Source organism: Canis lupus, assembly GCF_048164855.1.
Source record: "Canis lupus baileyi chromosome 27 unlocalized genomic scaffold, mCanLup2.hap1 SUPER_27_unloc_1, whole genome shotgun sequence".
In the NCBI taxonomy this organism is placed as follows: domain Eukaryota; kingdom Metazoa; phylum Chordata; class Mammalia; order Carnivora; family Canidae; genus Canis; species Canis lupus.
In genome coordinates this window covers 278198-306129 of record NW_027326442.1, presented here as the reverse complement: position 1 = coordinate 306129, position 27932 = coordinate 278198, and the positions used below count along the sequence as shown (strand labels likewise).

At 43.3% G+C, this 27932-nt stretch overlaps 1 protein-coding gene and 1 pseudogene across 4 annotated transcripts; both read left to right on the top strand.

Annotated features, from left to right (window-relative positions):
- Positions 1-665: 665 nt before the first annotated feature.
- On the top strand, positions 666-27932 carry LOC140629622 (uncharacterized). Of its 4 annotated transcripts, XM_072819120.1 has the most exons (7): positions 667-9796; positions 10439-10533; positions 17669-17841; positions 25036-25319; positions 26082-26224; positions 26815-26901; positions 27074-27925. In XM_072819120.1, the coding sequence occupies exons 4-7, from the start codon at positions 25104-25106 to the stop codon at positions 27606-27608; spliced, it is 981 nt and encodes a 326-aa protein (XP_072675221.1). In that variant the 5' UTR covers positions 667-9796; positions 10439-10533; positions 17669-17841; positions 25036-25103; the 3' UTR covers positions 27609-27925. The 4 variants fall into 4 exon arrangements, 2 of the variants coding, with proteins under 2 accessions (XP_072675221.1, XP_072675222.1); XR_012027451.1 differs by having other exon boundaries at positions 666-9796; positions 25036-26314; positions 27074-27932; XR_012027450.1 differs by lacking the exon at positions 26082-26224 and having other exon boundaries at positions 668-9796; positions 27074-27921.
- LOC140629623 (peroxisomal trans-2-enoyl-CoA reductase pseudogene) lies at positions 13499-15865 on the top strand (annotated as a pseudogene).

Genomic DNA, 27932 nt, shown 5'->3' with positions numbered 1-27932 from the left:
CTCTCCCACATTTGTTGTTTCCTGTCCTGTTAATTGTCATCATTCTCACTGGTGTGAGGTGGTATTTCATTGTGTGTGTGTGTGTGTGTGTGTGTGTGTGTGTGTGTGTGTGTGTGTTTTAAGAGTTTATTCATTTATTCATGACAGACAGAGAGAGAGAGGCAGAGACACAGGCAGAGGGAGAAGCAGGCTCTATGCCAGAACCAGACATGGGACTCCATCCGGGTCTCCAGGATCACACCCTGGGCAGAAAGTGGCGCTAAACCGCTGAGGCACTGGGGCTGCCCTCATTGGGGTTTTGTTTTGTTTTGTTTTGTTTTTCATTGTGGTTTTGATTTGTATTTCCCTGATGGCCAGTGATGCAGAGCATTTTCTCTCGTGCTTGTTAGCCATGCCTGTGTCGTCTTCTGTTAGATTTCTGTTCATGTCTTTTGCCTATTTCATGATTGGATTGTTTTTTTCCTTGGTGTTGAGTTTAAGAAGCTCTTTATAGATTTTGGATACTAGCCCTTTATCTGATACGTCATTTGCAAATATCTTCTCCCACTCCGCGGGTTGTCTTTTAGTTCTGTTGTTTCTTTTGCTGTGCAGAAGGTTTTTATCTTGATGAAGTCCCAATAGTTCATTTTGCCTTTTGTTTCCCTTGCCTTCATAGATGTATCTTACAAGAAGTTGCCATGGCCAAGTTCAAAAGAGGTGTTGTGTTGCCTGTGTTCTCCTCTAGGATTTTGATAGAATCTTGTCTCACATTTAGATCTTTCATCCATTTTGAGTTCATCTTTGTGTGTGGTGTAAGAGAATGGTCTAGTTTCATTCTTCTGCACGTGGCTGTCCAATTTTCCCAGCACCATTGGGTTGAATAGACTGTCCTTTTTCCAGTGGATTGTCTTTCCTGCTTTGTTGACTATTAGTTGACCCTAGAGTTGAGGGACAATTTCTGGATTCTCTATTCTGTTCCATTGATCTATGTGTCTGTTTTTGTGCCAGTACCACCCAGTCTTGATGATCACAGCTTGGTAGTACAACCTGCAATCTGGCATTGTGATGCCCCCAGCTCTGGTTTTCTTTTTCAATATTCCCCAGGCTATTTGGGGTCTTTTCTGATTCCACACAAATGTCAAGATGATTTTTGCCAACTCTCTGAAGAAAGTCCATGGTATTTTGATAGGGATTTCATTAAATGTGCCAATTGCCCCTGGGTATCATTGACATTTTCACAATATTAATTCTTCCAATCAATGAACATGGAATCCTATAAATGACCTTATGTTCCTGGGCTCTCCTACAGGAGACCTCATCCTTTGGTCACATAAATTCACTTGCATCCCTTGCCCCATGGTGCCTGATGAGTCAGGCCGATCATGATTGTTGTGCCCAAGATTGCGAATCCGAGAAACCACCAAGGAGCCAACACCGATGCAAGTACACAAGGGTTTATTTACAAGTTCGAGCGTGGGTCCAAGTATACTCCACACAACAGAGCAGGAGCTTGGACCCTGAAGTGGGTTACAGCTGGGTTTTTCATGGGCTGGTCTAGGGAATTTTCAGAAGGGGTGGAGGAATGTTTTTTTCCCATTCCAATATGAGGGGAAAGGGTGGGGGAGTTTCTTAAGATCTGATAAGGGATTCTCTGAGCTCTGTAGTCTTTCTGATATGGGACTTCCTGCCAAGGGCGTTCTGAGCTTTGTTCTCATTCTAATATGGGGCTTAACTGAAGGAAGGTAAAGTTCAGCTCTTCTTCACAGGGCCTGAGATGGCTGTATTTGTGCTAATGCTGAACTTGAGGTGAATGGCCTTAATTTTCTCGGACTCCACAATGATCAGTTGCAGTTAAGTTTCCTGCCTCACCCTTGCTTCTCTCTGTTCCAGTACCTGGGGCCCCGTTTGCAAGCATGACCCCACAATAAGCGAAGGCCCTCAGGCGGGGGGAAAAGCCAATGCAGAAAGCCAGAAAACAGAAAGTGGAGCTGGTTAGGCTTAGGCCAACATTCCCTTCCTTTAGGGAAGGGGGATTGAGCAAACCTTTCTCCAGAAGCCTGTCAACGTGAGTCTTTAAGACCAGCAGCCTCGCTATCTGCCTTTAACTGGCTGACAAGTACCTGGTTTTGCTTTTTGTTACAAGAAGCGGTTACCGAAGGGAGAGATGTCACCCAGGAAAGAAAGGATAGAATCCACATTTACTCACCCTTTAAGGGGAGTGGCCCCCGGTTTGGGCACCAAAATGATACAGGAGAGCTTGGTTCTTGTCTCAAGGAGTCAAGGAATGAATCTAGAACAGACGACACAGAGTGAGCAAAGTGATAGAAGTTTTTTAAGCAGACATGCAGAGAAAGTTCTCAGAATTGAGACGGCCCCCCTGACAGGGGTGCCACTGAGGGCTTTTTATGGTCTTTTATAGGAAACTGCTCAGGGAACTTGGTAAATTTCTTGTCAGTATCTGGATGGATATTTAGAACAAAAGTGGTGGATTTGTAACTATCGTAATAACAAGATGTTCTTATAAATATCATGAGCAAGGTGTTCCTTTGTCTCTGGTTGATCCCTCCTCCATAATATTTCTCTACATCTGGGATATCTGTGAGCCTGGTCAGGTAGCCCATGAGCTTGCGATTCTTGTGCTGTCTTGGTTTGAGCAGGGACTGTATTGAAAACATCTTAATGACCTATTTCTTTTTAGTCTGGTGAGTTTCTGTGATTACTTAGTAGCCATGCAAGGGGGGATAGTCCCTAGCATTTTGGAGTTAGGGAGCCACGTTTATTTCTTCTGTTTTTGCTGTCTTATGTCTGTTTTCTTGGGATGGGTAGGAGCCTGACTCTGGGGCCTTTCCTTGATCTTTCCCTGCTTAGGCCCCCATCTGCCACTAATTCGTTCCTACATCAATTCCATGGAGGTCAATTTGCAAATAACAGCATCAATCAAATTGAGTAAAATTAGTAAATAGGGAATATGTTGCCTTTGAGAACCCAAAAAGACAAAAAGATTTTCGACTTCTGTGCTGAGAAGGTTAACAACTGTTTCTTGACAGTGTCAGGGACGGTTTACCAAATAATTTTCAGGTACTTTAACTGAAAATGATGTGGTGGGACTTGCATTGTGTATGGAACATTGAGGACCCATCCTCCTTTTGTGAGCTCTGGGATTCATATCTTCATAACGAGTGTGTCAGAAGACTCTCTTTGGAGGAGGTATGTCATCAATATAATGTCATACCTGTGCGTGTCAAGAAAGTTGGGTCCAGTTAAGGGCTTGCCCTCAAAGATTGTATGTGATGGATCCCAAAGCTGTTGAGGTACCCATGAGGTACCCCCATGGGTAAAGGTGTATTGTATCCCTTGGGAGGTGAAGACAAACTATGGCTGAGAGGCATTGAAATAGACAACGAACAGAATTTATTAGCCAAATCTGTAATCTCAGAATATTTCTTTGTTACTGATGGGATGGACTTGGAAATTTCAATAATGTTTGGTAATGGAGCCTTAGGGAATGGGACCTCAGAATTAAGGTTGCAGTAGTCCACCATGAGGTGCCTGCCTTCTTTCCAAGTTTATTAACAGGCAAAGTTTAATAGGCAAATTTAAGTTTTTAAACGGAGCAGTAGTAGGGATAATCACTTCTTCAATCATTAGGTTTTCCCAAAGTTTCAATCATTGAAGGAAGGCGTAATACCAGCCTTGGACCCAGAACCCTGAGACCAAAACCTGAGCTGAGATAACAGTCGGACCCTGAACTGACTGAGCCACCCAGGTGCCCGAAGGAAGTCCTATTTTATTTTTAATTTTTATTTTGCACTGGGCTATATTAACTGTTTTAATAGATGAGGGGCATCCATGGGGATTCACTTTTGTCAAGCCAATTTGTTACTACCAAAGTCTTTTTTTATTATTATTATTTTTAAGGTAAGCTCCATGCCCAGCATCAGGCCCGAACTCACGACCTTGAGATCAAGAGTCACATACATGCTCTACCAAGTGAGCCAACCAGGTGCCCCTGTAATTACCAAAGTCTTTTATTTTTTTTTTAAGATTTTTAAAATTTATTTTTTCATGACAGACACAGAGAGAGAGAGACAGAGAGAGAGCAGTAGAGACACAGGCAGAGGGAGAAGCAGGCTCCGTGCAGGGAGCCCGATGTGTGACTCCATCCCAGGTCTCCAGGATCATGCCCTGGGTCCAATGCGGTGCAAAACCACTGAGCCACCGGGCTGCCCCCAAAGTCTTAATTTTAATTTATTACTCACTTGGGCAGAGCTTTCTCACCCAATGTGGGATATTTTGAGGCAATGGGTGCTATGACTGTGAAGATTTACGCAGGACAGTAATAGTTTGGATGATTAAGGTAAAACTTACCTATTTGTCCTCCACTTCATATTCAGTAACTCTACTAAAGGGTTATAATGAGTACCTTGGTTAAATTTTTGGGGTCTCCAGATACAACTATAACTTGAGCCTCAGGATTAAGGCTGTGAAGCTTTACCAACTGACACATTTAAGGCAAATATTAAAGAATCAAAAAAAAAAAAAAAAGAATCTGTGTTAATAGCGGCACAAAGCCAATGTGTGTCTTTTTGTTATTGTGCCCAAGATGGCGTATCCGAGAAACCACCTAGAAGCCAACACTGATGCAAGCGCATGAGGGTTTATTTGCAAACTAGAGCTTGGGCCAAGTATACCCGACACAGTGGAGCAGGGACTTGTACCCCGAGGGTAAGAGGCGTAGCAGTTTTATAGGGGCCAGTGGCCAATGGGATTGTAACACACACAGACTTGCACAGTCATGTCGGTCCACACGCAGGTGGCCAATTGAATTACAGTTTACCCTACAGTGACCATTTGAACTAGCCTATCACTCTGGTCAGAATTGGCGCGCGGGATTGGCAAGCAAAAGGCGGGGTTTACATTCTTTGCGGTTTAGGGGTTCCGCATTCCTATATGAGCCCGTTTCCAGTAAGGGTGTGCTCAGTGGCTTTACTAGGGTGGGGGGAGTGCAATAAGTAGGTCTTGTGGGGGTCATACATGAGATGGCGGATGTAGCACAAAATGGAGTTAGCCCTGCTCTGCTTGTCCAGGGGTAGGGGATTTTTGTTAAATTCCTTGGGTCCACAGTTATCATATGAAATTTTTAGTAGATTTTGAATTTCCAATTGGATCAAGTGGTGGATCCTTATTTTAGCTTTGCTTCAGTTCCTCACTGTCAGGTTTCTTCCTTCCTCTAGACACTCAGTATACACTTCAGTGATTCTCCTACATTTCTTCTCATCTGTATAAATTTCTTTCTCCAAAAATTTTCCAGTTAGCACCCTCAGGGTTAGGAGCCTCCCTCATGGTATGATGGCTTTATAGTGCTTAAGGACCCTGGGCTTCCAATTAGTTTGAATCAACCCCTTCACTGTGCTACAGGCATGCCATAAGTGTTTTTTCCCTATAGCCCCGACAATAGGGATCTTTGTTACAACAGAGGAAAAGGTAACAGAAGGGTGCTGGACCCCTAACCCAATGGTCAATGGATCAAGACCATCCTGTGCTACAATCCTGCTTTTTCTGCCAATGCCATTTTTTCTTCTCTTTTCTCTTTGTACAAAGATTATGTTGGGTTTCTGGCCACATAAAGTCATAGCTTTCAGTTTCTGTCTCTGTCCAGTCATTCCTACTGCAACTCTTCTGGGTAGTTATGGGAAAAGTTCAGGAACCCAGTAGCCAGGCTCATAGGTGGGTGTCTATTCCTCAAGAGAAGGCTAGTCAATCTCCCACAGAATGGAGTTCACATCCAGTAAGGTCATTTTGTCTATGGTATATTTATTACCTAAGCACTTATCTCTTAATTTCTTTCTAAGCACTGCTGTAGCTGTGCCCCACAGCAGGGCTCTTGAACAACATGTTTGAACTGCAAAGGTCCACTTAACGCAAGGGTGGATTTTCTCTTTTTGGACAGATACAGTACAATAGTATAAATGTGATTTTTCTTAATGATTTTATTTTCTCTAGCTCTATTTTAACAATACAGTATATAATACTTGTAACATACCAAATGTGTGTTAATCGACTATTAGGTTATTAGTAGTTACATTTTGGGAAATCCAAATGTATATGTAGATTTTTGCCTGTGTGAAGGTTTGGTGATGAGAGGGTTAAATTTTTCAGCCTCATCCCTAACCTTCTAGGAGGGGAGAGGCATCAGAGATTGAGCTCAATCACCATGGCCACTGATTCAGCCAATCATGCCTGTGTAATGAAACCTCCATAAAACCCCTCAAAACAAGTTCTAGAGAGTTTCTGGTTGGTGGGCACATGGATGTGTTGGTAGGGTGGCACCCTGGAGGAGCCCTGGAAGTTCTGTGGCACCCACCCTCTACAGTGTCCTATGCATCACTTCCCTTTGGCTGTGTCTGAGGTAGATCCTTTATAACCAGTCATTGTAAGTAAAGTGCATTACTAAGGTGAGTCGTAATCATACTTGAGGGGTCAGGGGAGCCCCTACATTTGCAGTTGGCAGAAGCACAGGTAGCCTGAGCACCCCCCCCCATTCCTATCTGGCATCTGAAGTGCACATAGTCTTGTGGGACTGAGCCATTTAACCTGTGTGGAATGTGATGGTAACTCCAGCTAGGCGGTGTCATTAAATTGAATTTTTAGATACCCAGTTAGTGTCAGAATTGGTTGGTGTGGAAAACAACACATATTTGGTATCCGAGGAAAAAAACCACATTCTTCTCATCTTACTATTTTTATTCTGTTTGTTCCTTCCATTTTTCTATTCCTGTTTTCCCTTTCCTGCTGTCTTTTCCTTTCCTGGGTTCACTGTTAGAGGCGCCACTTGCCCAGGATGGAGAAGGGGCAGGAGGAGTGAGCTGGCTGAGGTCTCAGGCAACAGAGATGCTGACTTCCGGTTCTCCTGTCTCCCCCAGGACCTTGGAACCCTTCCCCCCATGGTGCCGCACATCAGAGGCTATTTTGTTGAGTTCCTCAGACTTTCTGACTCTGTGAGCCTTTTCGATCTGAACAATAGGCTTTTCTTCTCCCTGACAGGTGCTATTAAATTCAGTTTCTAGAAAGTACTTCTACCCCTGCCTAAACGAATTTAACAAACATTTTTAAGGACCTGAGCGATAGGTGGCCATCTCCCCGTGATATGCAGGGAGTGTTAAGTCCGCAGAGACCTGCTCCCAGCACCACTGAAGACAGACAACCCTGCTGTGAGTCCTGTTGGTCTTTGTTGGTGCCACCAATTCTTCTACCTACTGCTCACTTATACATAAGATCTCTATCTTAAAGGGTTAATAGAAAAAGAAACTGAGGGACACCTGGGTGGCTCAGTCAGTTAAGTGCCCTCCTCTTGATTTTGGCTCAGGTCATGACCTCAGGGTCGTGAGATCAGATCTTATGTTAGTTAGGCACCGAGCTGGGTGTGGTGCCTGCTTGGGATTCTCTGCCTCTCCCTCTCCCTCTGCCCTTCACCCTCTGGTCATGCTGTCTCTCTCAAAAAAATAAAAAATAAAATAAAGATTTTTTTAAAAAAGATCAAAACAAACTGAGGGCAGACCCCTCCTATTTGGATTGGTGGAGTTATTTTAAGTTTCATTCCAATCTCCTGATAGTGACCAACTCCTACGTTTTATGGAATATAGGCTATTTATGGGAGTTGTGAAGTAAGCCACTGTGTAGACAGGCCTCAGCTCCTGTGACATCATGGAATAGCATGAACTTTGAACCAGGTTTTGGATGCTGTCACTTACCACCTTCGTGCCAGGAGCATCTTGAGGTCAGCACATTCCCCTAAAGGGACTGCATAGATCCAGAGCAGCAGGGAACTGCACAGAACAGGATGCAGAAGAAACCAGAAGTAGAACCATGAAAAGACGGGACAATCCGGTGAAAACGATGGACATGTATTTAGCCACCCAGGATCAGGGTGATGTCCAGAGTAAAAGAGTCTGTGGCTAGGAGTACGCAGTGGACTTGGTGGATAAGAGGTTTACGTGTGCATTGCAGGTCATTGTTACCTGAACTAGGATAGTCTGTGACCTGGCTTGTGAATTCAGTCATTTGAGAAGTAGTTCAAGTGATCTTATAAAACCAACTTGAAGAATCAGTTCCCCTCACTTTTATGAGGAGAAGACAATAACAAGTGGCTCTCAGAAAACAGCTGGAAAAAAAAAAAAAGAAAAGATAACAGCTGGAGCCTGGATACACAGTGCCATCGTGCCCCGACAAAGCTGAACAGAGTGTCTGCTACTTTGGCACCCCAGTCCTGCATGAGACCCCCAGGACACCACAACATTCTATGATGGGATCAGGGTCTTCGAGGTCCACACCATCCCTATTCCTCTTGCACCTGAACTCTTCTGGTCCCAAGCTTCTCAGAAGGCTTCCCTTCAAAGTCACCGGGGGAATGGTCCCCTGAGTCCACACAAAGCACTACTGGAATGCCAGGCGCTGCAGCCTCTCAGGCGGGGAGCCTGCTTCTCCCTCTCCCTCCCGTCTCCTCTACCCCCCACTCCTGTGTGCAGATACTCTCCCTCTCAAATAAATAAGATCTTAAAAAAAAAAAAGAAAAAAGACTGGAGGACTCTATTTCAGGGTGGTCTTGGGAGTTAGCCTTTTGAGTTCTCAAACATATTTAATGGGAATATGGGAGGGGAACAGTCGATGAGCATTAAGCACAAACTCAGTATCCATTGCTGTTCCCCAAAATTAGTACCATAATAACTTGTAAGTTATTTTAACAACCAAGAAGGATCACAGTTCTCAATCTACATATCTCAGTCCTTCTTTGTTGCAGGGAGGAGATCATTGGGCCACAACAGGTTAGAGTTAGATATAAGCAGATGCCCATATCTTTAGGTCCAGAACACCAACTAGGGACCCAGAGCCTTAGGGGTCCTTGAACCTGAGGAAAGGAATAAGAGAAACTGGGAGGCTCCGTGGTTTCTGCTTATACCAGAAGCTGTGGCTCAGGGTGCAAGTGAGTGTGGCAAGTCGATCCCAGGGCTTTGGAGGGCAGCTGAGAGAGCAGACACACAGATCACTGGGCTGGGCCAGGTTCCACCTGCTCTGGGGTCTGAGTCCGAGGGGGCCGACCCATCTCTGAGGACTGTCCCTAAACTCAGTTCAGTGACAGGGCAACTATTTCCTGTTGAGGGAAAGAAGCTTAAGTTGACTTGCATCTAACTTGGGTTTACAACCTCCAGATGACATTAATTCATTCAAGCATATATTGAGTTCCTGCTATGTGTCAAGCTCTGTTCTAGAAGTTAGGGATATGGCAGTGAACAAACATCAGAGAACCTGCCATTCTAATGGAGGAAGGCAGACAATCTAGGAGGAAGTAAGATAATTTTAGGTAGTGATAACTGCTACCAGAAAACAAAACACATAATAGGGGAGAGATTTGGGGAGGAAGAACTCTGGTTAGGGAGATTCCCTAACTCTGGTTAGGGAAGTGATTTCCAATGGACCACCTGTGAGCAAGAATTTGTTCTCATTGCTAGGACAATAAGGGGATAGAATAGCCCCTTCTAGGAGAGGTATGTCTCTAATTATAGATACACAATTGATAATATGATTTAAAGATTACTTATTTGGTTAGTTTGGTTCATTTTAATAATTTCCAAGAGCCTCAGTAATTTTCCATAGACTGACTAAGTTGAATTTCTGGACTGCAAGTGTTGAAAGTCAGACTCCAGAATGGAGTACCCATCCCAAAGTGCTGCCGATGGACTCCTGACCAGAACATTGTCCAGCAACTAGGATGGCCCTATTACCTATTACAACATCATCCTGACCCACAATTTCACAAATGGTGAGTTAAAATTTGAACTGTGAGTACTTCTGTATTCCTAGTCTTAACCCTTTATTAATTTATAATCACAAAGTTGGAGATATTCTCACTTGTGTGCTATATGATCTTGAAGTACAGGAATTGAATAAAACGGTTGGAAAACCTATACATAGGACCCAGATATGCACAATTAATAACTTAATTGTTTTATTTGTATTAATATAATTTAATATTAAATAGTAATGATTCAATACTAATGGCGATCATATAATGACTACTTACTCCATGGCAGGCAGGAGGCTAAGGAAACAATGTGCCTCAGCACATCTAATCCTCAGAACTGCCCTTTGAGTTCAGTAGCATCCCCAGGGTGAAAAGAGTATGCAATGTTAAGAACCCCTAGCTCCAATTACTAGCTGCATGACCTCAAGCAGAGCATTCCTCAGCTCTGAAATGGGAATTAAGATGCTATATACCACATAAATTGTATGTGTGTGAAGATTAAATGAGATAATGGTTATAAACTAATATTGAACGTGCTTAATGGGAGCTTTTAGAGTTACTGTTGTAAGTCTAAAATGTTCTGTACTGAGTAGAAATTTGGTAGTCATTCAGTTCCATTTTCTTGTTGCTCTCCATGTTTTTATATGACCAATCTGGAAGGCTTCTGGCTGAATGTATGCCTGCTTACAATTTATCACAAAAAGAGCCTCGTGTGCACTTCCAGCCATTCCCCCAATCCCTGAAGCCGAAGGGAAGTAAGTATACGTAAGCCAGCTGGAAGGACTGTGTGAGCTAATGAGAATGTTTATAGCAGTGTGTGAAGAGTGAAAACAATAACATTTTGCTGTTTTTTCTTTAAGGTTTGTTTGGAGCATATATATCTGTTTTAAAAAGATTATTTATTTATCTATCTATTTATCTATCAATCAGAGAAAGAATAGTAGGGGGAGCAGCAGGCAGGCCCAACATGGGACTTGATCCCAGGACCCTGGCATAATGACCTGAGCCAAAGGCAAACATTTTAATTGACAGCTTCCCAGATGCCCCTGGAGCATATATATCTTAATAGATTCAAACACACTACAGAGAGAAAAAATTTTTTTGCTACACATAACTTTATTTTTCCTTTGGGTTAAGAAGCTTTATTACAAATTTGACAGCATGACCAAAACAAATAACACATGGATAATTACCATAAAGCTTTATGGATCTAAAAATATTTGCCATGAAAAATAAGTCACTGTGTATCTCTCGTTTTAAGAATCACAATGAGGAGCACCTGGGTGTCTCGGTTGAGCATCCAACTCTTGATTTTGACTCAGAGCATGATCTCAGGGTCATGAGGTCAAATCCCACATCAGGCTCCACATTCAGTGCAGAGACTGCTTGTCCCTCTCCCTCAACTTGTGTTCTCTCTCTCTAAAAGAAATAAGTAAACTCTTTAAAAAAGAAAAAATCATAATGATACCACAATTTAGATTTATTGCCCACCTTTACAATTAAATATTAAAACCTTTTGGGGGATCCATGGGTGGCACAGCGGTTTGGCGCCTGCCTTTGGCCCAGGGCGCGATCCTGGAGACCCGGGATCGAATCCCACATCGGGCTCCCGGTGCATGGAGCCTGCTTCTCCCTCTGCCTGTGTCTCTGCCTCTCTCTCTTTCTCTCTCTCTCTCTCTGTGTGTGTCTCTCTCATGAATAAATAAATAAGATCTTAAAAAATATATATCCAGCAATTTTACTTCTGGGTATATACCCCAAAGAATTGAAAGGAGGGTCTTGAAGAATTTGTACAGCTGTATTCATAAGCACATTTATTCACAATAGTTAAGAGGCGGAAGGAACTCAAGTGTCCATCAATGGATGAACGGATAAACACGATGTAATATGTAAGTACAGCAGAATTTTATTTCAGTCTTTAAAAGGAAGGTAATTCCTAACACATTGTAAGCATGGATGAACCTTGGGGACATTATGCTAAATGAAATAAGCTAGTCACTGAAGGACAAATACTGTATGATTCCACTTGTATGGATCCACTTATACCCCTTGAGTTGGAGCAAGGTTATTTTAAACTGAAGTCATTTATGACACAGCAAATGCAGAAGCCTTTCTGGGTCTCATGTATCTGACTAAAGGCTTATCCTTCTGAGAGAGAAGCTGCCATAAATCCCTCTTTGGGGTAGTTTCACTCTCAGCCTGGACCACTTGCATCTGAGAAGTGGCAAACATGACAATATCATACTTTCCATTTGTTTTCCTAAAAGCTCCTTAGTCTTTTCCAGAGAAGCTCTTTCTTTGCTTTCCATCGCTTTCCCCTGTTCAGTTGGTATATAAACGTCTATCTCCAGCTCTTTAGGGAGCCTCTTCATCTGAATGCTCCTGCGTGAGTGTGTAAATTAATCTTGTCTTTTCTCCTGTAAATCTGTCAGTTAATTTTTTTTTAATTTTTTTATTTATTTATGATAGGCACACAGTGAGAGAGAGAGAGGCAGAGACACAGGCAGAGGGAGAAGCAGGCTCCATGCACCGGGAGCCTGACGTGGGATTCGATCCCGGGTCTCCAGGATCGCGCCCTGGGCCAAAGGCAGGCGCCAAACCGCTGCGCCACCCAGGGATCCCAAATCTGCCAGTTAATTAATAGTCTCTAGATCACTGCATCTGAATTGGTAGGAAGTGTTTCCTCCTAGCACACTTACAAAGATACGTAGAGCGGTCCAATTTATAAAGACAGAAAGTTGAAGGGTGGTTTCCCAGGAGCTTAGGTGATAGAGGAATGGAGGGTTATTATTTACTGGGTACAATTTCAATTTAGTAGGATGAAAGAGTTCTGGGGATGGATGGTGGTGATGGGTGCACAATAATGTGCTTAATGCCACTGACCCGCATATTTTAAAAAATGGTTAAGATGGCAATTTTATGTATATTTTACATAAATATACATAATATAAATATATTTTTACAATAAAAATAGATTATTTAAAAATGATAAAATCATGACTCATGCAGATACAAAAACGAACAAGTGTTAAAGATTTATTTAACCGGCTAGTGAGGAGAAGTCAATTGAATAGGACAGAATGTACATGTCCAGAGACAAGAATTATTTTGCATTGCTATCACTTGTCTTCTGAAGTAGCTTAAAAACCATGAAAGACTAGGAAATAGTGAAGACTAGACTGAACAAGTAAGATATGAGCAATGCATAGTTTTTCACGGAAGTATCCTCTTTCCACCTATCACAGGATAGGGTCTGTCATTCAGCCAGCTCATTCACCCCAGACCACACTAGATTCAAGTCAAAGTCCAACACAGATCAAAATTGACAGAGCTATTTCACTAAAAAAAAAAATCCCAAACACAAATTCACAAAACGGTCTCTAAAAGAAAATTACAGACGAATCTCATTGATAAATACTGGTGCAATGGCATTGATAGTCATAATAGCATGTGACTAAGTGAGAAATACTAGAAATGCAAGGATAGTCCAATATGAGGAAATCTTTTAATAAAACCCACCATATTGGGGATCTCTGGGTGGCTCAGCAGTTTAGCGCCTGCCTTCGGCCCAGGGCTTGATCCTGGAGACCCAGGATCGAACCCGTATCGGGCTCCCTGCATGGAGCCTGCTTCTCCCTCCGCCTGTCACTCTCTCTCTCTCTCTCTCTCTCTCTCTCTCTCTCTCTCTCTGACATGAATAAATAAAGTCTTTAAAAAAGACAAAACCAAACCTCACCATATTGACACAAAAGAGAGGAAGAGATCCCACATGATCATCTCCATAAAGGAGAAAAAGATGTAAAGGAAGCATATACTCAATAACCTGAAATTTGGATAAAGGCATTTAACAAAATCTATTTCTGGGTTATTTATAGTTTGAAATTCAAAATAACTGTCAATAAGAGACTTCTGACGGAATATCAGTATTTAAAATGATAATCTATTTTTAATAAAATGAGATAATTTAGACAGGCTATTGATTTTTTTTTAAACATAAAAATTTTCCTGTAGGGACACCCGGATGGCTCAGGAGTGGAGTGTCTTCTGCCTTCGGGTCACGGCATGATCCCGGGGTCAGAGATGGAGTCCCACATTGGGTTCCTTACAGGAAGCCTGCTTCTCCCTCTGCCTATGTCTCTGCCTCTCTGTGTATGTGTCTCTCAAGAATAAATAAAGTAAAAAATATTATTATTATTATTATTATTTTTTACCATGTAAGTGACTTTAGCACTCCTAAGACTCAGATGCTTGGTGGAGATGGGCACTTGGGACAAGGGCAAGAGCTGGCTGGTTGCTGGCTTGCTGCAAGACCAACTGGCCATCATCACCAGAGGGGACACAGGTATCAGAAAGGCCATCATGACCAAGATCTTGCAGCTGGGGTGTAATGTGGTCATTGCGTCACGTAACTTTGATTGACTAAAATCTACTGCAGATGAACTGAGCCCACCAGGCTCAGGTCACTCCCATAAAATGCAACATCTGCAAAGAAAAGGCGGTGAACAATTTGGTCAAATCCACCTTAGATATTTATGGTAAGATCAATTTTTTGTAAACAATGGAGGAGGTCAGTTCAGGTCTCCTGCAAAACACATCAGTGCAAAGGGATGGCATGCTGTGATCGAAACCAAATTGATGAGCACCTTCTACATGTGGAGAGCAGTTTACAACTCCTGGATGAAAGAGCATGGAGGATCCATTCTGAATAATATTATCCTTGTTTAAAATGGATTTCCAGGACTTGTGTATAGTGCAGCTGCCAGAGCAGGTGTTTACAATCTCACCAAATCCTTGGCTGTAGAATAGGCCAGAACGGAGTAAGGAGCAACTGTGTTGCCCCTGGCGTCATTTATTCCCTGACTGCTATTGACAACTATGGCTCTTTGGCAAAAGACGTATTTGGACGGTTAAGAAAATTCCAGCGAAGCAAATTGGAGTTCCTGAGAGATCTCCCTATTGGTCTGCTTCCTGCTGTCTCCTGTAGCTTCTCTTATCACTGGAAAATTGGTGGATGGGGATGGGGCCAGTCTTTGTATATGGGAGTATTTGATATACAACTGGCCTTAGCGAGCGGGGGATATTTCTGTTGTCAAAAGGATGAGGGAGTCTTTCAGGAATAAAGCCAAGCTATGGAAACTACATATGTTTTTTATCCCCAAATGTCTTAGTATCTCCAGAATGCCCTTTGGTACTTTAGAGTTATAATAATTTGTACGGAAAAATCACTTTCTGCCTTTTGAATGTTATCAGTTATGCCCAAGCAGAAACTATTCCTGAAATAAATGCATTCTTAAGCCCCAACCAATGTTGTTTAGCCTGTGTTTAAAGACTTTTTTATGAATGAAATTAACATACTTTATTTATTATTTTTTAAAGACTTTATTTATTTATTCATGAGAGACACACAGAGAGAGAGGCAGAGACACAGGCAGAGGGAGAGGGAGAAGCAGGCTCCATGCCGGGAGCCCAATGTGGGACTCGAACCAAGGATTCCAGGATCACGCCCTGGGCCGAAGGCAGGCACTCAACGGCTGAGCCACCCAGGTGTCCCTCTAGAAAATTATTTTTTCACGCTATACGTCCACCTACCAAAAAGTCCTATTCATTGTGCATCATGGATACATCAGGGATTGGCATCTCAGTAATCAGTATGGGCCTTACCCTCACTGGGTGTTTTATTGGTAGTGGATTTTTTTCTTTCCTATGTGATGCATCTTACAAATTCTTTTTTTTTTTTTAAAGATTTTATTTATTTATTCATAGACACAGAGAGAGAGGCAGAGACACAGGCAGAGGGAGAGGGAGAAGCAGGCTCCATGCAGGGTGCCCGACGCGGGACTCGATCCCGGGCTTCCAGGATCACACCCCAGGCTGCAGGCGGCGCCAAACCGCTGCGCCACCGGGGCTGCCCGCATCTTACAAATTCATCTCTCTCAAAGCTATCCGATGTTTGTGAAGAGAGGAGCATTTTATTTTAAAGATTTTATTTATTCATGAGAGAGACGGGGTGGGGGGGGGAGAGAGAGAGGCAGAGACACAGGCAGAGGGAGAAGCAGGCTCCATGCAGGGAGCCCGACGTGGGACTCGATCCGGGGAATCCGGGATCATGCCCTGGGCCCAAGGCAGGCGCTCAACCCCTGAGCCACCCAGGTGCCCCTGAGACAGGGAAGCATTGTGGAGGGTTTGTTGCTGCTGGATTTGTGGGAAAGCTCTGAGAGTGGAGGTTGGAGGACGAAGAGTTAGCTGCCAGATTCTCCTGCTGCCTAAACCTTAACTGTGACAGGCAGTTTCCCTCACTTTGCTGAGCCACCTTTCACTGGAATCTTCTCCAAAGAAGCTCGTCTTTTTGTCTTAGCTATCTGTAGTCAACAATCTGGATACTGAAGACTAGATCCTTCTTTTTTTTAAGATTTTATTTATTTATTCATGATAGAGAGAGAGGCAGAGACACAGGCAGAGGGAGAAGCATGCTCTATGCAGGGAGCCCGATGCGGGACCCGATCCTGGGACTCCAGGATGGCGCCCTGGGCTGAAGGTAGGCGCCAAACCCCTGAGCCATGCAGGGATCCCCTGAAGACTAGATCCTTCAATAATACAGTGAGCTCTTGGGAGAGCTTCCTTTATTTATGTTCATCAGTTGGTTTTTGTTCTTGGGTCAATATTACTTTATGCAAATATCTGGTAAAGTTAGTATCTTTTAGCATTCTCTTGTTTTGTTGTTTCTTCTAGATTAAAGTTATAATTATTTAGACAGATTACCAAAAATATTCTGATTATAACAATAAGTTAAGAATTTATATCTTTTCAATATTTGCTTTCTGCCCATTGACAAGTCTTTAGTTTTGTTAATTTTATTCCATTACATCAATAATTTGCTATTCTTAATTTTATTTCACATATTTATTATTAATGTCATCCCTAGTGATAGCCTGGTTAGGGTGTGGTTTCTTTCATGTGTCTAAGTTACTTTGCCATTGTACATTTACTATTCAGTTCTTGCTGGATATACTCAACATTCCCATCCAGTCACATCAATAAAAATATTCTTATTATATTAGCCTTTAAAAAATTTTTTTCTTTTAGCTTTCTATTGGTAAAAAAGGTAGAATCATGACTCTCATATAGAGTTATAAAGTGAATATGTGAGGCAGATGTTCTAGCCAATTCAAAAGAAGAATCCAAACAGTGCAGTTATATGACATAAAGGGATGGTGAGATGAATTATGAATAAAGATAAAACTGCTTTTCCACAGGTGGAAATTAGCGGAAAGTCACTACCAGGCTAGATAGAATTATATATCTATCAGTTACCTACAACATACAAGGAGTTACAAAATCGCACAAAGATAATGAACAGGAATCTGAGCTGATAATCTAGAATCTGATAATCTAAAAGGGTATACATTATAAAGGATGCATAGTTTTCCACTGAAATACATGGGTTTTTTTCTATCTCTTTTTCTTTTAATTGCTATTGAAAGCACCAGCATTACATGTCATATTGCATTGGCCACAGCTTTCCCAATGTTGATAGTGTGTATGCTTGTCCTAATTCAAACATCAACAAAATACTGATAGTGCTGCTCGTTCTGTCTTTGTTTCTCTTGGTTCTCATGATATGATCCGTGTCCATAGGTATAGTCACTTTGCCATTTCTAATTCTGATTAGTTCTTTTTCTCTTCTTTACAGTCTGCCTATTTTTCTCCTAATGCTGTTTTTCTGCTAATTATTTTATCTTCAAGTGCTCGTAATTATGCCCTTTCTTCTGCTGCCTTTGTGGTTGATTTTATTCTTATTAAATGAATTGTACAGTTTATATGTTCGGTGTTCTTTAGTAATTGAAGAATCTGACTATGAATTTGCCTCTAACTAAAAACTTTACTTTACAGCAATGTCCACAATAGCCAAACTGTGGCAGGAGCCTCGGTGTCCATCGACAGACGAATGGATAAAGAAGACGTGGTCTATGTATACAATGGAATATTACTCAGCCATTAGAAACAATGAATACTCACCATTTGCTTCAACATGAATAGAACTGGAGGGTATTACACTGAGTGAAGTAAGTCATTTGGAGAAGGACAAACGTTATATGGTTTCATTCATTCAGGAAATATAAAAAATAGTGAAAGGGATTATAGGGGAAAGGAGAGAAAATGAGTGGGAAATATCATAGAGGGTGACAGCACATGAGAGACACCTAACTCTGGGAAACAAACAAGGGGTAGTGGAAGGGGTGGGGGGACGGGGGGACTGGGTGATGGGCACAGAGGGGGGCGCTTGACGGGATGAGCACTGGATGTTATACTATATGTTGGCAAATTGAACTCCAATTACAAAATATACAAAACAAATAACTTTGCTTTAGTCTCAAGAACTTTGATGTGTCCCTCGTGCCAAAAGGGAAAGAACACTTTCTTCCCCTGCTTTTCTTTCCAGCATTTCCTTTTGAAAATTTGTGATCCTAATCTTCTTTGTTCTTTTCACACATATGTAATCTTTTAAAAAGCTGAACAAGCCTTTTGCCAGTTTTGCATTCTAGGTGTGTCTTTCTGGAGCCACCTCTGTGAAAGGTGAACACAGAGGAGTGTGGGGTTCTGTCTCCCTAACTCTGTGGAAGTTTTGTCCAAGCACTTGGCTCCAAGTTTTAATTTTTCCTTTGGACTAAGACAGTTGTATGTATGTAATGGATTGTTTCTGCCTAGCTATCTAAAAGGGTGAGATTTCTTTATCATTCCAATTTCTTTAGCTGAATGCCTGTGATATGCATCATGGTCTGGTTTAATGCTTAATAACAAAACTTTCATTCTTGTCTACATTTTGTGAAGGGGTTGTACTGGGTTGACAGGAGATTTTTTTTTAAAGAGTTATTTATTTATGATAGACAGAGAGAGAGAGAGAGGCAGAGACACAGGAGGAGGGAGAAGCAGGCTCCATGCTGGGAGCCTGACGTGGGACTCGATCCCGGGACTCCAGGATCCCGCCCTGGGCCAAAGGCAGGTGCTAAACCGCTGAGCCACCCAGGAATCCCCTGACAGGAGATTTTATTTAATTATTTCTTCCCCCCCAAAAAAAAATTTTATTTCTCCCAACAGTGTACTTTTTTAATTACTTTATTTATTTATTTATTTATTTATTTATTTATTTATTTATTTATTTATTTATGAGAGCCCAAGAGGGTGGTGGGGAGGGGCAGAAGAAGAGGGAAAGAGGGTCTCAAGCAAACTATATGCAGAGCGCAGAGCCTGGAGCCCTCTGCAGGGCTCAATCCCACAACCCCTGGGAGAAACCAAGAGTTGGACGCTCAACTGACTGCACCACCATGCAGCCCCCCAGCAGTGTCCTTTTGCTGTCTTAACAATCTGTGTGTTATGGTTGTTATTATCTAAAACTTATAAGAAAGTTAAAAGTCAATTTAAGTGATTGTCACGTTATGTATACTCTGGTCCAAAACTTTGAAATCTTTTAAAGACATCTTGAGAAACATTTGTTGCTTTTATTTATTTATTTATTTTGTTGTTGTTGTTGTTGTTGTTGTTGTTGTTGCTTTTATTAAGGACCATCTAGTACACTTGTGATTGGGACCTTATAATCATGACGATTACATTTTTCAAATGGTTGTTACTGATACATACTAGCACCACTGATGTCTATATGTCAATCTTATGTGACACAACCTGGCTGAACTCTATTATTCTGTAGGTTTGTCTAGGATTGTCTTGGATTTCCTGTGTAAAGAGTCATATGATCTACATTTATTAGCACTTTTGTTTCTTCTTTTCCTGTTCTCATACAACCTTTTTCCTTGTAAAAGTGTGACAGGATGTCCAGTACAGTGTTGAATAGAAGCGGCGATATGACATCTGAGTTAGTCCAGGCCCCACAGGAACCAGATGCTAAGATAGGAAAATGTGCAAGGATTTTACTAGGGGAGTTGTCTATGAAGGAAAATGAGGAAGGAGCCAAGGAAGGCTTGGAGAGCTACAGATGGACATAGGCGATGAGGCAATTAGGGAGGCAAGGTGAGGTGGAAGTGTGCCAGATCCACCAGGCACTCTCAAGCAGGTTCAGCAAAGTCCTTGGCAAGTCCTCAAACCAAAGTGTCTCCCAGGAGCTAGTCTGTTGCACGCAGTCCTTGGTGCAGAGCAACACATGTGAGGTGTGGCCCTTGCTCCAGGCTGCCAGGGATTCTTGTGGGCAACAGGGTGGGCCCTGGATCAGTGACACTCCCTGAATTGGACGTGCAGGGTGCATCAGGTGTGCAGGATGTGAATGGTGGCTCTTATTTGACTTTAAAGGCAGTGTATATAGAACACCACTACTAAATATCAGGTTCAGGAATTTTCTTCCTATCCCTTACTTGATTTTCCTGTCGCCATTGACACAGTTAAATAATTAATGACATTAACCCTTCTTGCATTCCTGATATCAATCATACATGATCATCTTTTTAAGAGAACGATTTGTCAGTGTTTCATTGTTTAGGACTTTTACATCCAGCTTCAAAAGTGAGGGGATCCCTGGGTGGCTCAGCGGTTTGGCAACTGCCTTTGGCCCAGGGCGTGATCCTGGAGTCCTGGGATTGAGTCCCGTATCGGGCTCCTGGCATGGAGCCTACTTCTGCGCCTCTCTCTCTCTCTCTCTGTCTCTCTGTCTCTCATGAATGAATGAATGAATGAATGAATGAATGAATAAATAAATATCTTTATAAAAAAGTGAGATTGGCCAATAATTGCCAATATTCACTGTTCCTTAAAAAGGGACATATTATATTTCTCAGTTTTCTTGCCAACGCCATAATAGCATCATAGGAGTGGATTTCATAGCTTGGTGAGATTACGAATGAATGTTTCCTGTCTCTGACTTCTATAGATTCTAGTTTTGTACTGTCCAAAAATGTAGCATGTAGCTACATGTAGCTATTAATTGAAATTAATTGAAATTAAATAAAACTAAAAATTGAGTTAGTCCCATGAGCCACATTTCAAGTGGTCTGTTGTCACATGTGTCTCATGGCTTTCACATCAGACAGCACAGGTCTAGAAAATCCTGTCACAGCACAAAGATCTGCTCTGTAGCCTGGGTGGCCTTGGAGGGTAATGGGATGGGGCTACACTTCCCTAGGAAGTGTAGGAAGAAAGCCTAGGAAGCCTAGGAAGAAAGGAGGGTTTAGGCCGTGGAAAGAATATAAGTGACCTGAAATTAACCTGATGCTTCATGAGTGAAGAAAGAAAACCTCCGGTTAAGGACCATCCTGCTAAAAGATAAAAGGGTCAACCAGGAAATTAAGGAAGAATTAAAAAGATTCATGGAAACTAATGAGAATGAAGATACAACCGTTCAAAATCTTTGGGATGCAGCAAAAGCAGTCCTAAGGGGGAAATACATCGCAATACAAGCATCCATTCAAAAACTGGAAAGAACTCAAATACAAAAGCTAACCTTACACATAAAGGAGCTAGAGAAAAACAGCAAATAGATCCTACACCCAAGAGAAGAAGGGAGTTAATAAAGATTCGAGCAGAACTCAACGAAATCGAGACCAGAAGAACTGTGGAACAGATCAACAAAACCAGGAGTTGGTTCTTTGAAAGAATTAATAAGATAGATAAACCATTAGCCAGCCTTATTAAAAAGAAGAGAGAGAAGACTCAAATTAATAAAATCATGAATGAGAAAGGAGAGATCGCTACCAACACCAAGGAAATACAAACGATTTTAAAAACATATTATGAACAGCTATACGCCAATAAATTAGGCAATCTAGAAGAAATGGACGCATTCCTGGAAAGCCACAAACTACCAAAACTGGAACAGGAAGAAATAGAAAACCTGAACAGGCCAATAACCAGGGAGGAAATTGAAGCAGTCATCAAAAACCTCCCAAGACACAAGAGTCCAGGGCCAGATGGCTTCCCAGGGGAATTTTATCAAACGTTTAAAGAAGAAACCATACCTATTCTCCTAAAGCTGTTTGGAAAGATAGAAAGAGATGGAGTACTTCCAAATTCGTTCTATGAAGCCAGCATCACCTTAATTCCAAAACCAGACAAAGACCCCACCAAAAAGGAGAATTACAGACCAATATCCCTGATGAACATGGATGCAAAAATTCTCAACAAGATACTGGCCAATAGGATCCAACAGTACATTAAAAAAATTATTCACCATGACCAAGTAGGATTTATCCCTGGGACACAAGGCTGGTTCAACACCCGTAAAACAATCAATGTGATTCATCATATCAGCAAGAGAAAAACCAAGAACCATATGATCCTCTCATTGGATGCAGAGAAAGCATTTGACAAAATACAGCATCCATTCCTGATCAAAACTCTTCAGAGTGTAGGGATAGAGGGAACATTCCTCGACATCTTAAAAGCCATCTATGAAAAGCCCACCGCAAATATCATTCTCAATGGGGAAACACTGGGAGCCTTTCCCCTAAGATCAGGAACAAGACAGGGATGTCCACTCTCACCACTGCTGTTCAACATAGTACTGGAAGTCCTAGCCTCAGCAATCAGACAACAAAAAGACATTAAAGGCATTCAAATTGGCAAAGAAGAAGTCAAACTCTCCCTCTTCGCCGATGACATGATACTCTACATAGAAAACCCAAAAGTCTCCACCCCAAGATTGCTAGAACTCATACAGCAATTCGGTAGCGTGGCAGGATACACAATCAATGCCCAGAAATCAGTGGTATTTCTAGACACTAACAATGAGACTGAAGAAAGAGAAATTAAGGAGTCAATCCCATTTACAATTGCACCCAAAAGCATAAGATACCTAGGAATAAACCTAACCAAAGATGTAAAGGATCTATACCCTCAAAACTATAGAACACTTCTGAAAGAAATTGAGGAAGACACAAAGAGATGGAAAAATATTCCATGCTCATGGATTGGCAGAATTAATATTGTGAAAATGTCAATGTTACCCAGGGCAATATACACGTTTAATGCAATCCCTATCAAAATACCATGGACTTTCTTCAGAGAGTTAGAACAAATTATTTTAAGATTTGTGTGGAATCAGAAAAGACCCCGAATAGCCAGGGGAATTTTAAAAAAGAAAACCATATCTGGGGGCATCACAATGCCAGATTTCAGGTTGTACTACAAAGCTGTGGTCATCAAGACAGTGTGGTACTGGCACAAAAACAGACACATAGATCAGTGGAACAGAATAGAGAATCCAGAAGTGGACCCTGAACTTTATGGGCAACTAATATTCGATAAAGGAGGAAAGACTATCCACTGGAAGAAAGACAGTCTCTTCAATAAATGGTGCTGGGAAAATTGGACATCCACATGCAGAAGAATGAAACTAGACCACTCTCTTTCACCATACACAAAGATAAACTCAAAATGGATGAGAGATCTAAATGTGAGACATGATTCCATCAAAATCCTAGAGAAGAACACAGGCAACACCCTTTTTGAACTCGGCCATAGTAACTTCTTGCAAGATACATCCACGAAGGCAAAAGAAACAAAAGCAAAAATGAACTATTGGGACTTCATCAAGATCAGAAGCTTTTGCACAGCAAAGGATACAGTCAACAAAACTCAAAGACAACCTACAGAATGGGAGAAGATATTTGCAAATGACATATCAGATAAAGGGCTAGTTTCCAAGATCTATAAAGAACTTATTAAACTCAACACCAAAGAAACAAACAATCCAATCATGAAATGGGCAAAAGACATGAACAGAAATCTCACAGAGGAAGACATAGACATGGCCAACATGCACATGAGAAAATGCTCTGCATCACTTGCCATCAGGGAAATACAAATCAAAACCACAATGAGATACCACCTCACACCAGTGAGAATGGGGAAAATTAACAAGGCAGGAAACAACAAATGTTGGAGAGGATGTGGAGAAAAGGGAACCCTCATACACTGTTGGTGGGAATGTGAACTGGTGCAGCCACTCTGGAAAACTGTGTGGAGGTTCCTCAAAGAGCTAAAAATAGACCTGCCCTACGACCCAGCAATTGCACTGCTGGGGATTTACCCCAAAGATACAGATGCAGTGAAACGCCGGGACACCTGCACCCCGATGTTTATAGCAGCAATGGCCACGATAGCCAAACTGTGGAAGGAGCCTCGGTGTCCAACGAAAGATGAATGGATAAAGAAGATGTGGTTTATGTATACAATGGAATATTACTCAGCTATTAGAAATGACAAATACCCACCATTTGCTTCAACGTGGATGGAACTGGAGGGTATTATGCTGAGTGAAGTAAGCCAGTCGGAGAAGGACAAACATTATATGTTCTCATTCATTTGGGGAATATAAATAATAGTGAAAAGGAATATAAGGGAAGGGGGAAGAAATGTGTGGGAAATATCAGATAGGGAGACAGAACGTAAAGACTGCTAACTCTGGGAAACGAACTAGGGGTGTTGGAAGGGGAGGTGGGCGGGGGGTGGGAGTGAATGGGTGACGGGCACTGGGGGTTATTCTGTATGTTAGTAAATTGAACACCAATAAAAAATAAATAAATAAATAAAGAAAGAAAGAAAACCTCCATCCTCCGTCACCCTAAGCTCAATCAGTGGGATTGTGGTGAGCTTACAATGTGCAGACTTGCTCTTGTAATGCACTTAAAATATGCCTCAGTTGCCTATTATATGTTGGTCCCTCAGACTACAGCAATGATAAGAGCAGACACCTCTTTTATTTCATGGAGCTTACAGTTTAACAGAGATAGACAACAAGCAATGATACGTGTGTGTGTGTGTGTGTGTGTGTGTGTGTGTGTGTGTTTGAACGAGTGGGTGGTAGGGTAGAAGTGGTAGTACAAGAGCTATGAAGCAGAGTAGGATAGAGTCATCATTAAGGGACGGGAGTGTTATCCTATGTGAGTGTTCAGTGTTCAGGGAAGACTTCTCAAACAAGGGGAAATATAAGCAGAGACTGAAAGAGAATAAAGTGAGGGAGCCAGCCAAGTGGATTTCTAGGAGAAATCTTCCAGGCAGAGAGAAGAGTAAATGTAAAGGCCCTGAGATAGTTCTGGGCCCTGTGCCACCAGTGCCTGGGGTGGGGGGTTGGGGGAGACAGTCACAGAGTCAGGTTTGCAAGACCCAAACTCTGGATGTGGAGTCATGAATGGAGGGTGGAGCGAGGCCTCCAGTTCCTTGGCTAACATCTGTCCTGCGATGGACATGAAGGACTTGGAGCCTCCGTGCTGACTTGGGGGGATGCTGAGGCAACAAGTCTCCTGACTCTTCACCAGGTCCATGGAGATGAGCAATCCTGCACCACCCAAGATCCTGGAACTTGCAGCCCACAGCCTCCTGAGCAATGAGGCTTCACCCATACCTGCCTTGGAAGAGTTCACAGTCAAGTACTTCCCACCACTGCTCATGGCTGCTTTTGCCAAAAGGTGGCGGCTCTGAAGGCACTGGTGCAGGTCTGGTCCTTCCCCTTTCTCCACCTGGGCTCCCTGATTGTACAGTGGCCCAACCAAGACAGCCTGCAAGCTGCGCTTGCCTGCCCTGCCCAGAGGACTTGTCCCAGGTAAGGGGGTTGCTGGACTGAAGTATGGGTGCTGAAAGAGCTCTGAGTTGGAGGTAGAGCTGGGAAGGAAGGGAGGGAGTACTGGAATCTGCTAGGGCTGTGAGTGAGGATCTCTGCGTGAAGTGGTTGATGGTGTAGCTGAAGAGCATTAAGGGGTGTGCTTTTTACCTTCTAGGGATTGTGGTAGAGGTTGTGTGAGGAATAGGGACTGGAAAGTAGGAAGGGAAAAACCCATTAGAGAGGAGAGGACTAGGGGGGCACCTAGGAAGGGCTGATGCTGAGACTGGGGACTTAGACTCCACAGTGGCCCAGGGCTGCTGCTGCTGCTGCTGCTGCTGCTGCTGCTCTGCTTACCCTGGGCCCTGATGGGCTCCCCAGATGTCAGCATCTCCTCACACCGCTCTCATCTCCACAGGAGGTCAGAACTGAGGGTGCTGGATTTGACCTTGGACTCCGAACAGGTCCAAGGTAAAGGCGCCTCTGAGGCCCTGGCCAGGTTCCCTTTTTGGTTACCATTCACAGTGATGCCCCCGGCCAGGGCCAAGCCCAAGCCAGCAGAGTCTGCAAGAACTAGTGGAATTACACATGGATCTTTTCCTATGAAGGCCCCTCAAGTTAGATACATTCCTCTCTGGCCTCCTGAATAAAGTGGAAGGGAGCTGTGGGTCCCTGCCTCTCTGCAGTAGAAAGTTGCATATTAAAGAAATGCCTTTTAATAGCCTTATAGGGATCCTGAAAATCCTGAACCTAGATTTCATTCAGGAGCTGGAGGTGTTTGACTGGTTCTGGGCACTGTCTGAGCAGAGCCTGTTTGCCACCCAGCTGGGCAGGATCTGCAACCAGCAAGGCCTCAAGCTGGCCTGCTACCACTGGGCCTTCTCCTCTGAGCCTGAGCAGCCCTCCAGGTACTTCCTGTCATAGCTCAGCAAGCTGGGTCACCTTCAGAAGCTCTACTCTTACTCCTACCTGTCAGGCAACCTGCATCAAGTGCTCAGGTGAAGGGGTGGGCAGGGTCCTCTAAAAAGTACCCAGGATGCCCCCTCAAGTCAAGTCAGGGCAGAGGGTAAGACAGGAAGTGGTGGCTCTCCTTACTTGCTCATGGCATCGCAGGCAGTCTGGGAACTTGGGCTTCCCCTGTAGCCAGTGGCTGGGATCTCCTTAGGAAGAGAAATTTAATGGGGAAAGATGCATGCAGCGATTTCCTCAACAATACTTTTGGGCTCTGCTGAGTGCCTGGCATTGTGCTGGGCCCTGAGGAAAGAACTAGAGACAACACAGATCAGTCCTGGTATTTGTGCTGCCCTGGAGAGGAGTGTGCACGGCTCCCAGGATGATTATGGGAGGGAAACATCTGCTCTGTGCTGCCTCCCAGAAATTTCTGGGTGGAGGCCTTCTGCACACCCCAGCCAAGCTAAGCTCCCCCAAACCCAAACCTGTATAAAAAACAAGTTTATGCTATGGATTCTTTATGGTCATATAATCTCTTTCCAAACAGCTCCTGTCTGCAGTCCTACCAGGTACTAATGTGGTCTCCATTTCACCAGAGAAACTGTGTCGGGGGTGTTGGAAGAGAACCTAGGAGGTAGGTCTGTTGAGACTGGGCCAATCCTTGGTACACCAAAGGACATACTCCTAAATCTATTGGTAAATGGCAGCCCAGGTGAGGTGCTTGCCGCAGGACTGGCCCCGACAGGGACAGGCAGGTGTTTGCCGGCCCGGCCCTCCCCTGACAGAGCCGCACCCTTTCTCCTCAGTCACCTGCAGGAGCCACTGCACTCCCTGGAGATCCGCTCCTGTACGTGGGCATCACCTACTTGTCTCAGAACTTTTCACACCGCCTCCCTGAAGAAGCTGGATCTGAGTGGTGACAACCTGTCGTACATGGTCCCTGGGCCCTTGGAGACTCTGCTGGAGGAGGTCTCGGGGACACCGCAGCACCTGTACCTGAAGCACTGCCAGCTGAAGGACGCCGACCAGGCTGCAGAAGCTGTTGGAGACCATGCAGTGGAGCTGCCCGTGTGGCTACTGCAGCTCCAGAGGGGCGGTTCGGGGGTGGAGGGGTCTGGAAGCTCGCCTGGGGCCCCAGGCTTCCTGGGGGGTTCTGTGCTCTCCTTCCTTTTTTTTATTTTTATTTTTCATTTTTTATTTTGTGTGTGTGTGTGTGTGTGTGTGTTTGTGTGTGTGTGTGTTTTTTGTGTGTGTGGTTTTCTTTTTTTGTGCTCTCCTTCCTCAGCTGCAAGCCTCAGCCCGGTTCCGACACCCATTTGTTCCCGTCTCCTGGGCATGTGACAGAGATTCCAGGAGCCCAGCCCTCGGGGAGCTCTTCTTTTCCTCAGCATGCCCCTCTGGACACTCATTGGTTTTTTTCTTCTGGTCTTTGCTTCTGGGTAGAAGGAAATTGGGGGGATCCCTGGGTGGCTCAGAGGTTTAGCGCCTGCCTTCAGTCCAGGGCGTGATCCTGGAGACCCGGGATCGAGTCCCATGTCGGGCTCCCTGCATGGAGCCTGTTTCTCCCTCTGCCTGTGTTTCTGCCTCTCTCTGTCTGTGTCTCTCATGAATAAATAAACAAAATCTTAAAAAAAAAAGTTTTCTTATCTGTAAACATGGGCTATT

Excerpts from the sequence above, each read along its gene's own strand:
- LOC140629622 (XM_072819120.1), top strand. The coding sequence starts at position 25,104 with ATGAGGCTTCACCCATACCTGCCTTGGAAGAGTTCACAGTCAAGTACT. Across the intron at positions 25,320-26,081 it reads GCCCAGAGGACTTGTCCCAG|GAGCTGGAGGTGTTTGACTG; the intron begins GTAAGGGGGTTG and ends GATTTCATTCAG. Across the intron at positions 26,225-26,814 it reads GAGCCTGAGCAGCCCTCCAG|CTCCTGTCTGCAGTCCTACC; the intron begins GTACTTCCTGTC and ends CTTTCCAAACAG.